Source organism: Centruroides sculpturatus, unplaced genomic scaffold, assembly GCF_000671375.1.
Source record: "Centruroides sculpturatus isolate CEXI.00-Female unplaced genomic scaffold, Cexi_2.0 scaffold698, whole genome shotgun sequence".
In the NCBI taxonomy this organism is placed as follows: domain Eukaryota; kingdom Metazoa; phylum Arthropoda; class Arachnida; order Scorpiones; family Buthidae; genus Centruroides; species Centruroides sculpturatus.
The window spans coordinates 392,841-404,570 of NW_019385119.1; the positions used below are offsets into that span (position 1 = coordinate 392,841).

The 11,730-nt window shown below is 31.2% G+C and overlaps 1 protein-coding gene across 1 annotated transcript; it reads left to right on the forward strand.

Moving 5' to 3' along the window:
- Positions 1 to 931: 931 nt before the first annotated feature.
- On the forward strand, positions 932 to 11,127 carry LOC111635041 (protein singed-like). Its single transcript, XM_023379889.1, has 5 exons — positions 932 to 1,124; positions 3,319 to 4,158; positions 8,154 to 8,310; positions 8,397 to 8,698; positions 10,713 to 11,127. The coding sequence occupies exons 2-5, from the start codon at positions 3,324 to 3,326 to the stop codon at positions 10,916 to 10,918; spliced, it is 1,500 nt and encodes a 499-aa protein (XP_023235657.1). The 5' UTR covers positions 932 to 1,124; positions 3,319 to 3,323; the 3' UTR covers positions 10,919 to 11,127.
- Positions 11,128 to 11,730: the final 603 nt, after the last annotated feature.

Here is an 11,730-nt window from a genome sequence, read left to right on the forward strand (position 1 = left end):
ACCCCTTCCGGGATGTAAAATTGGTCGGATCCCAGACTGCACACACACACACACACAACACACACAAAAAAAAAGAAGGTGGGGGGAGTAAAAGAAACTGGATGAAGGCTCGTGTCGATTCTACCCACAAGATAACCACATTTAATTCTAGAATCTTACTTATTGCCAGTCGGAGAGAAATTCCGTTAAGTGGCATCATACAAATTACGGTTGTAAAGAACGGTGCACGGTGTGAAGATGCGTTAAAGTTTTAGTTTGTGATGGAAGTTCTCTTCGGCATTTTAATCGATGTCGAATACGATAAAAAGAAACAGCGGGATATTATTAAATTGTAAAATGTTCACGCTGAGAAGGTGCTTGGCTTAATTAAGATGGCGTGTAACGTGTCTGAATTATTAAGTTTAAATTCGTTAACTCGTTTAAAAACATTTCATTTATAGAAAATTAAGTGAGATTTGTAAAATAAGTTCAGCATTTCGATTTAAAAAAATAAATCACCACGCGCTTTTATAACTATTTTTTTAGAGATTTATTTGCATGTCAAACTCGTGTTCGTTAAGAATGGTTAATAAAATAAAAGAATCGAGTGGTTTTTATTCATAAAAAAAAAAAACTCGAATGGATTTAATTAGGTCAATAACAACGTCTTCCTAGGGATACAAATAAGAAGAGACAAAGATTGAAAGAAGAAGAAGAAGAAGAAGAAAAAAAAGTAGACGAACGAGACGAGGAATCCTGTAATATATTAAAGAGAATGGCGCATGCAATCCGATTATTAACCGATTCCATTATCTTTTAAGCATTTCGTAAAGTATTCGGAATCGCATGAACCAGAACAAGTCTCCTTAGGGGTCTTAGTTACAATCTATCCCGGTCACGTGCCGGTGGCTTATTCCATTGGTCGCCGGTCCGTCACGTGATTGGAGCATTTTCCCAGTCAAGTGAAGCATCCACCATTTAGCCGAGCCGTAGAACGAGATTTTATGAACTAGTGGTGTGCGAATTGGGGACAACCACCCAACACACCAGGGTAAAAAAGGGTGCCAATCTGTCAACTGAGATAAAAGTTTATGCGACTCTAGTTAGAACAGCACTCCTCGCTCGATTGTGAACAAGAGATACCGGTGAGTCTATAATATATTTTACTTTATTCTTAAATTTTCTGTTTTCTATTATATTCTATAGTGTTACGTTAGAATATCTTAGTGTCTAGTTTCTAGAAATTTTAGAATATCCTGTTTTTTTTTTTTTTTTCTTTTCCCCCCGTATTTGTGTTGACCTATAGAGGTGACAAGGCCGGCTACCGACCTGTAGTTTAGGGGGGTTATTGATTTGTGTGTCCCTGCTGACTGTCAGTTTTGGAACAAAGCGTTGATTAAATTCGTAATATTCCACGTGTTATAAGAATTCCTCGAAATTCGTTACAAATATTCGTTTTGTGACACAGCTGTACTAGTCATGTGATCTCGCCACCACCTGTTCTTCCACATCAATCAGATATTAATCTGGTTTCTTTGCTTCTGTTTTATTATAAGCGTTGTTTTAATCTTAAATTATTTTAATGCTTTTTACATTTATTAATTAATCAAAACGTTTTCCTCGTTTCTACTTCCTCCGATTGTGTGTGTGTGTGTTCGTGACAGTAATTTAGTTACTTGCGCTTTTAAAACTTTCCAATATTCTCCTTATTAACGTAAAGTATTCATTTAATTATTTCATATTAATAAGTTAGACTTCGACTCTCTTTTGGTATATCAAGATTTATTGAGTAATTCGAGAATTTGATCTTTGTCTTTACATTTTGAATTATGAATTATTATTATTATTTTTTTTAATGTAATTCTAAACTAGTTTTTTTAGTTTTCGTATTTAAATTAATGAAAATTTGAATGCAGTCGTCGAAAGTTTAAGGTCAAGTTTTGAGTTTATTGAGCGTGCAGTTTATATTTATTGGCTTAACAAAAACTAACGAATGATATTCTAACCTTTTTTTTTTAAGTCTTCTTAGCAGTTGTTTAATTTGATAATTACTGTAATCTGTTTATGAAAGAGGGGAGAGAGCGAGTCCAGATTTAGACTTAGGATTCTCTTACATTTTTATTATTGTTGTTTCCCGGCCGGAAATTCTTACCCCGTCTGAATGTTTTTGTTTCTTAATTAAAGTTTCTACTTCGCAAAATTGTAAGGGGGAAAAACCATTTTAAAAAATAAAACTTTCTTTGAAGTCTATCGATTGTTCCAGTAAGCATGAAAAAAAAAATTATTTTTTTTTTCATTTATTTTTTTTGTAGCTATAAAAAAAAAAAGTCCCATCCAGTGTGTTTTTATATAAGGTATACTCGTTCCCTTAAAAAATTTGGGGGTCATAAATTATTGGTATTGTAACGATTGGGCAAATGTTGACAAGCATTTTCGGCTGTACTAGCCATTTGGATGTGCTAAAAATATCGTGTTACATTGGTATGCACCATGTTGTATTTTCTAAGAAGTGATGGGTCATCCTTCGCCATGTTTATTTCTACTCATTTTTATAGAAAATTTTATTTTTCTTTTATAAAAATGTGTAGATTCATTATAAACGATGATTCATTCATATTTTAAAACAATGCAACTAAGTATTTTTTGAATATATTTAAGTAATAATTTGAGTAGGAAACTTTACGATTAAAATAATAAGTTTTAGACTTATTTAAGGATATCCTGTTTCATAAAATGAAGTTTTTTTTTTTTTACTAAAAGGGAGTAATTTGGAAATATTCCTGTGTAACGAGTATCGAACATGACGAAAGACTGAATAGTGGAATTAGAAAATCGATTAGGAAATTTCCTGATGAATGTACCGTGCATAATTCAAATTTAGCCATCTATTTTTGTTAAAAGAAATTTTCTTTTTATATTAAAAAGTTACTTTAAGTCTTCCCTTTTTAGACTTCTTTTTTGCTTGGTGTGTATTAAGAGAAGTAGATGAATAGCTATTCTTTCGTTTTCTGAGTGTGAAAGACGAATGCGATCGATAGAAGCTTCACTTCTCTAATATCTTGAATGTCTGAACCAGACAAGGAAACAAAAGATTGTATGATTGAGATGGATAACTGAAGATAAGCCTATGTAAACAGTTTTATCTCCCCATTTTCTTCAGTTTATGATAAAAGGAATAGTTGAAATAGCATTGATTCTATTTGATGGTGTTAATTGTCAATTATTGGTCGACAGTGAATTTTTATATTTAGCATAAAATATTTGATACTGCTCATAAAATTGTTTGTTTATATATAGAATATATCTATTCGAGATAATAGATATCATTTTTCTTTTCAGTGAGCATGTCTATAAATCATAACAGTACCAATGGAGTTGGGGAACCGGGCCAGTTATGGCAAGTTGGTTTGGTCAATGGTCAGTATAAATACCTAACAGCCGAGTCATTCGGTTTTAAAGTGAACTCGAACGGAACGGCTCTGAAGAAAAAACAACTATGGACCTTGGAGATGCACGGAGAAGACGAAGCCATCAGTTTGAAAAGTCATCTTGGCAAGTATTTAGCAGTAGATCAATTCGGAAACGTCACCTGCGATTCGGAAGAGAAAGATCAAGGTACGAAATTTTCCATCACCGTTTCTGACGATGGTCGCTGGGGCTTGAGGAATGCCGTCCGAGGATACTTCTTAGGTGCCAGTAATGATAAATTAGTTTGTTCCGCCAAAGCACCCGGTCCGGCAGAATTATGGACCGTGCACCTGGCAGCCAGGCCTCAAGTGAATCTTCGATCCGTGGGAAGACGACGTTACGCGCGATTATCGACCGATATGGACGAGATTCAGGTGGACGCCAACACACCTTGGGGAGAGGATACTTTATTTACTTTAGAGTTTCACGATGGAAAGTATGCAATACATACTTGCACCAACCGTTACCTTCAGGCCGATGGAAAATTAGTAGAGGGTTGTAATTCCGAATGCCTTTTCAGCTTGGAATTTCATAGCGGCTTTCTGGCTCTCAGAGATAGCCAAAGAAGGTATTTGGCACCTATTGGTAGTAAGGCGGTTCTACGTACAAGATCTCAGACTGTTAGCAAAGATGAAATGTTTTCTTTGGAAGATTCCATTCCTCAAGCTGCTTTCGTTGCTTTTAACGGAAAATTTGTTTCTGTTAAACAAGGTAAGAACGTTACTTCGTTTATATATATCTAAATATTGCTTTTTCTTAATTATTATCTAATTAAATTAATTGGGTAATTAATTTAGAAGTAGTGCCTTGAGGAGAATTGTTGATGCCATTTTCCTTTTGGGACTAGATCTTAGGAAGGAGTTGCAATGAATTTAATTTTAAGAAATTACTGATTTTTTAAAAATTGCAATTTATCTTTACAAAAATTGACATTTATAGAGGCAGAAAATGGACATTTTGCTTCTGAAAATGATAGAAAATGCACCCTTTTTATAACGAGGAACGTAATCTACTTTTTTATTTTTATTACTGATACATTTCAAAAAATTAATATACAGTCGAACCTTCCAACAACTACCACCTCTTAACGGTGGTCATTTTTTCATTAACGTTTCTTTTTGACAAAAATGCATACAAAATGACAATAGTCCTTGCCGGAAACGGCCATTATAACTCATATTTTTAACCTCTCAGCAATGACCACTGACTTTAAAATGACGTGCAGAAAATAATAATGCACTTTTGTATGGAACAAGTCCTGTACAGTGTTCATCCTACCTCCCAATAACGGCCATTTTTACATTCTTGTCAGTGGCTGTTGTTCGGAAGTTGGACTGTATTTTTTGACGAAGTGTAGCTTACATTTTAAACTTTTTTACGTTTATAATCCTAATTAATTCCTAAAAGAGGTGATCATGAAATTCTGAGTAGGCGAGTTGTAAGTTGATAAATTCAACAAGGTGCCACATGCTGACGTAAACATCATATTCAACAGAAAATAGAAAGCCTCGGCGACAATTTAACTATATAAACTTTATTTCTACTATAAAATCTAACACCCACACACAAAAAAGATAAAAAAAAAATATACAAGATTTCGTTCTTATTTGAGTTCGAATCATTATCTTAAAATTAAATTTCTTCACGAGAATTAAAAGAAAAATACAAGATTTAGTTCTCATTCAGTCCAAAGATTCAGTAAAATCTAAAGAATTTTTTTAAGGGTTTTGAATGCTTGGCTTGATGGGATAAGACACTTTCGGGGAGGACTTTCTATGGGAAACTGACCATTATTTAGGTGTTAGACTCGTAAAAAACACGAAAAACTCTACTGGCCACTGGAAGGATAAGATCTCGAATGGATGGATTGTGGTATAAGGCAAAGCAAGACGTGGGTGATCTGACAAGGACCATATGACTCCTCTATTTAGGTATAAGACAGGTGAGGAAAACTCCATGTGGTCAGCCCATTCATCAAGGGTTTTATCCATGTTGCCACTGTTGGATAGGATGGTAACCTGAATGGCTACGTGGTTCTTCTTGAGTATAAACGAAAATTTTAATACATTATTCTCTGGTTAAATAAACAAAAATTCACTGTAAATGGACAGAAGGAAAAGAGAATATATCGTTTTTCTATATTATTTCAGCAATCAAACTATTACATGGCTCCATAAAAATCAAACCTCATATACATAAACAGGTACCTTAATGCTGTTCTCTCGAATTTATCAATAAATTTAATTATATTTAAAGAAAAATTAGTACAAAATTAGTGAGAAAGAAGCGGTGAAGCATGAAAGACGTGTGTTTTCTTAATATTCGATTCGTATGTAAAGTGTGAATTGGGTTGTGCTTGTTGCAATTCGATTTGTCTGCTAATGCGTTGATGAAAGCAGCTCTAACTCTAAATAGAAGGCAATTTAAACACTAGAATGTCAGCCAGTTGCTGTTGAACGAGTACAAGAGCATTGCAAATTAAGGTAAAATGCAAGTTTAAGATACACAAATGCCTATGATACGATTTTCATTCTCTTCCATTTTCCTCCACTGTTTACTTAATTTTAAGATGTTTTAATTGGTTTAATTTATAGACAATTAATATTATTAACTAATCAAATATTCGGTTATATTAATTTAAACTATATTTTAAAGAAATTTATATATTTTTTTCACTAAAATAGAAGAGTAAGACTGCGACACTCGCGTCGCTCACTAACTTGTCAATTTTATATTATAAAAAATTTTATATTAAAAATAAATACTTCAGTCTTGTTTATTCTTAAATTACTTCCTTAACTATTGCTTAGATTATTAAGCTATACAAAGCGAGATAATAGCTAAATAACCGATACGAAGCGATTCGTCGCGTGTGACGTAAACTTGTTTTATAATCAATGTTTAATTATTTTTAATAAAAAAAAAACGTTGTCATAGTATTTATACATAAAATATATTTGAATATTCTTTGCTTAAAATTAAGAATTGTTCTAAATATTAAGTTATTAAATTAGCGATGCGGCGATGCGACTATCGCGCGCGCCTAGTATAGCTGATTTAAAATGAGTTATTTGCAACATCTCATTTATGTATTAAATAAAACCACTATAACTACTAAAATTGTGTTTTTAAATACTTGAAATTATTTAAATAAAATATACAGTACATCATTTAGAGCTAAAATTAACTATTTTATACTANGGAAGTTTAACTATCTAATCTATTCCTGGAAGGAAGAACGGATATCCTTTCGAGAAAGCACTAGCAGTTTAGATTAGTTGGAATAATGAGAAAATAGTTGCCAGTATGGTCGTTACACTGCATTCGTTCTTTTGTCGAGTGTCACCTTTTGTCAAAGAAAATATTGTGCAATTGGTCTATGCGTCAGCGTTTGCACGCTTCGCTTAGACTTTTCTATGAGAATACAGTTTCATTTAGGTTCTTAGAAAACTGCTTCCCGTCTGTGTAAAAAAAAAAAAAGCCCATGGTTTTATGTAGCATTGCTAAAGAAAATCTATTTACTATTGTCTGTAGTTAGTTGAGTGTATATTGATTTAATTCACAAATAAACTAGTTATTGTGCCCGTTAGAGGTGTTGTGCGCTCTCGTGTTAAATTTATTTTCGTTGTTCGTAAACAAGTTTGTCACGTGAGTTAAACTCCGTGTTTATTTCCTGCTGTTTAATCGATTGCAAATGTTACGTTCATTTTTTTTAATAAAATCAAATGAAAATTATCTTCATATAGGTCGAGATTTTTAAATGTTGAACGCCAACGAGGATAGATATAAACAAGTTTTATATAAAAAAAAAATAATAATATTGACTGCTCTTGTACTTATCACATAGCAGGTTACACATCGGGTGTCCCATTAACCTGTCGAGTATCATTCATCTTCGGGTAATTTATATATATATATAAAAAGAAATCCGACAAATAAGTTCTAGACAGGAAGTTTTATAATTCGCTTGAGTAATTCCAATATAATCGAAAAATTGAAGGGCAAATAATTTTTATTTTTAGAAAAATTTCAAAGATGAATCGTTGAACTCTAAATTTTTCAAAAGTTGGTCAGTTGCGTTTCCGTAGACACCGCACCATTGTTAAGTGACACGTGATTGAATAGAGGCCCTCCCTTTTTTTTTTCTGTTAAATTCCGACACTCGAACTGTCAATATTTTTGAGAACGTCACATAAAGGGGCACTTCTTCTTAAGAAACTAGACTGGTTGACGAAAGAATTTGTCCTCTAGCTTATTATACAATGTTTTATCACCTTCCTACACACACTTTTTTTTTTTTATGGCTTTACAACAACTTGCAGAATTACAAGGAATTAACAGGATATAAATGACCTGTTATTTAAGTTGCTATTTAATGAACGTTAAAAATGTCGGATAGGAAGTGTATATTAATCATAAATGATGCGTTAGAAAAATATTAATTTTGACTGTTGAAATTACATAATGCAATGTACGTGAATTTTTCTCAGATAATAGAATGAATAACGTCAGCTTAACAATAGACAGATTTATACAATAGTTTCTTTTTTTTTTTATCTTCATCAGCAACATTCAGTAATATGAGCAACGTGATAGTGAAATAACTTGAATATAAAATTTATACAAATTGATACAATACATGCTGAACAAGTTATTTTCTTATCTTTTTAACGAATTATAATTCATAGAATTTATTTCATTTTCAGGAGTCGATTTAACTGCAAATCAAGAAGAAATCTCGGATCACGAAACATTCCAATTAGAATTCGATTATGGCACCAAAAGATGGTACATACGCACCATGCAGGATAAATATTGGACGTTGCAAAGCAGTGGAGGTATTCAGGCTAATGCGGATAAAGGGTATGTTTCTTTTAATTCAATTCCCTTCATTTTTTTCAGTTTTTATTAATGTAAAATTTATTTATTATTATTATTTTTTTTTATAGTTCTTCCAATAGCCTTTTTAATCTAATGTGGCAAGAAGATGGCACAGTGGGCTTCATAGCCAATAATGGTAAATACGTTGCCATCAAGAAGAGTGGTCATCTATTTGCAAATAGCGACAAAATGGAAGATATGGAGAAATTTCACTTTTTCCTAATGAACAGAGTCACACTGATATTGAAGTGTGAACAAGGATTTGTTGGTTATAAAAGTAGTTCTTCCATGAAGCTGGAATGCAACAAAGCTTCTTACGAAACAACATTCATCGAAAGAGATGACAAAAAAGGCATTTATTATTTCAAAGGTATTCTTTTTAAATATTGTTTATTGTATTTTAACATAATAAAGCTAATTATCATTTCTTTTTAAAACCTATTTTAACAATCTAGTACTAAAAGAATAGATATGCTCTTTTCACTAAAATTATCTTAAGTTCCAATGCTGTTATAGTACTAATTAAATACATTGCTATTGTTTAAACTTAATATTTAATCTATGGTAAAATTATTCGGACGAATTTTTTTTTTTTCATAGCATACTTTTCCGTTATAAATTCCTAAATTATCATAGTTTAAATAGAAATTAATGCTTTAAGATGATGAATTCTTCATTATTATATTCGAAGTATCGAGATAAGGTTTACAATTGACTTTAATTAAAATTTACCGTGTAATTCGATTTTATTTAAAAAAAATAATTTAAATATCATTTAATCTTAAATGTAACAATTGATGATTACATTTTTGAAAGGCGAAATTAATCTTAATTTAATCAAATAATTAGAACTGAACGTTAGCTGTAGCAAGAAAAATCGGATCAATGATCATTTCGATATTTATTATCTAGATTATTGACAAGAGGAAAAAAATAAATTTATTATTATTATTATCCCAAACGATAAAACGTAGAATTGTTTTTATAATGTGCAAATTCATTTTAATTCTTTTTTATAATTACTCGGCATTTGGGACGGGAAGAAGAAGAAGAAACGGTTCGATACAAATTACTCTTCGTAATACAGAAAAAATGCGTACATATACGGTTTCAAATTGTTGAAACTAACGAGGTTCATTAAATATAAAATTGCACATTTCTCTTCCTGTATTAAATCGAATTTTTGTACGATTTTCCCGTAGCCGAACAGACAATTATCTGTGATAGGTCTTGGCTGTTCTTTCTAATCTACAGTAAAATATTAATATATATATATATATCTACAGTTAGAATGACAGAATTTAGTAGCAAAATATAACACCCAAGTGTGCTCACTGATGCATATAGTTCTCGCATCGCTTGTTCTTTGCTTATTAGCGATCTTCAAGATCATCAAAGCATTAGGATACGGTCTGAAATTAAAAACAAAGTCAATCAAATCTTAATTTAGTCTGTGAAATGATTTAATTTATTTAAATTTTTCTCTCAATAGTTCTGAAATGTATTTTAGATTAAAAAATCTATTTGAATAGTTAAATAATAACTGAAAAAAATTTAAAAATAAATCATGCATAATTGAAAAAAAAAAAGGCAAAAGTTTTATAAATTAAAATAATTAGAAATGATAATTAAAGCGCAAAACTTATTCAAGCTTTGTTAACTTATGCAAATATTTGATAATTATACATTCTGCTAACTTAAATTACAATAATATTGACAAGTATTATGTGTGGCAAGTGAAGTGAGCCAAACAATACTTTAATGTGTGAGTGAACATTTTTGCTTGTTTTTTTTTTAATTCGTATAGAATTTTTTAAAATATTTCACAATTAAAATATATAATTATATACACGAATATTGCCTTTCATTCGTTATTCCTTATTCATCAAATAAGTTTTCATGCTGGGTGAAATGCAATAAACACTATTTCGTCAGTTCAATCTTTTGTGGATCCAAATATCAATTCTCATAATTGAGGTGTTCCTATTAAAAAAGGGTACCTGTTAAGTTAAATTTTGGTGTTTCTTTTTCTCGCGATGATTGTTATGAAGTGAGTAAAGTGTATATGTTAAATACACTTGAGTAAAGTGCATATTATAGCAAGGAAATGTAATATAACAAGTGAATATCCTTATCCATAAAAGCCTATTAGATACTAAAACACTTAATAAAAGGTGCAAGCAAGGCTTGACGATTTTAAATTTATTATTTAGTGTAGGGGAGCGAATTCCTTGATAGATTCGTGACTAATCTACAATGTAAGACCAGTCCTACTTGTTTATGATCGTACTGTCATAATTACAGCATTTATAAATTTATTAGAATCTGTATATATAATTAAGATTATTATATACGTATTATGACTTTTTTTTATATTTTTTTAGGGACCAATAATAAATACTGGAATGCTTCAGAAGACGGTACAATCACAGTAGATTCGGATACGAAGCAAGGTTTCTCCATTGAGCTGAGAGAACCGTCGAAGCTCTGCATCAAGACCATCCACGGCAATTACGTTGTGGCAGATAAAAACGGGGCCTTCAAAGTGAACGGAAACGGTTCGGCCACAGCCACTTTGTGGGAATATTAAGACGCGAGTCATTCCTGACGTTTATGGTGCTTTTATATAAACATAAATATATATTTTTGTCATGCCGGAGTCTCGCCATGTAAGTGCTGCTCGGTTGTTTAGGGTGTCTTCCGTAGATGACTGGCAATAGGTGATCGATTGATCCATATAAAAAAAAAAAAATAAATGACAGAAATGCATCTTGTAGTGTATACTCCAAAAAAAAAAAATGTGCAATGGATAGGATAGAGGAGGCACCGATTTTCCATTTTTGCCCTTCGAGAAATATATTTGTATTTTAAGAGTTGTTTAAAATTTGGATTTTTGCTATTTAACAATAATCTTGATTTTTTAAAAAATGGATTGATCGAAAACGCTTTTTGTACGAAATGTTCTTTCTACTATAGCATTTCAAACATATCATGTAACGAGTTCAAATATTAATAAACGTCCATTTGTGATATTTCATTTTGAAGAAGTCATTTTTACTTGGGTTTTTTTTAATTATAAAAATAAGATAATTATTTAAAATATTAATAATTTATTATAAGAAAACGTTGTAGGGTTTTACTAAAAATTTTACGTGTCTTACTCGTTTTTAGACAAATTTAGTTAAATATTATATTCGTCGCCGGAAATTTAGACAGGTGTTTACTTAAAAGGTATTAAAAATGAATTTTTTAAAGAATTGAGCTATTTGAATGGGAATTTTTTTAAAGTACTTTTTTTAGTTTTGCTTTTTACTAGCATAAATAAGTTATATACGAGCATTTTCCTTCAGATAATCTCGTAATGTTTTGTTAAATTATGTAGTAGTAATACAGTTTATAAAT

What these genes read in the sequence shown, in the direction of transcription:
- LOC111635041 (XM_023379889.1), top strand. Translation starts at nt 3,324, where the DNA reads ATGTCTATAAATCATAACAGTACCAATGGAGTTGGGGAACCGGGCCAG. An exon ending in CAGGCTAATGCGGATAAAGG is followed by an intron (nt 8,311 to 8,396) that starts GTATGTTTCTTT and finishes TTTTTTTTATAG; the next exon opens with TTCTTCCAATAGCCTTTTTA. An exon ending in AGGCATTTATTATTTCAAAG is followed by an intron (nt 8,699 to 10,712) that starts GTATTCTTTTTA and finishes ATATTTTTTTAG; the next exon opens with GGACCAATAATAAATACTGG.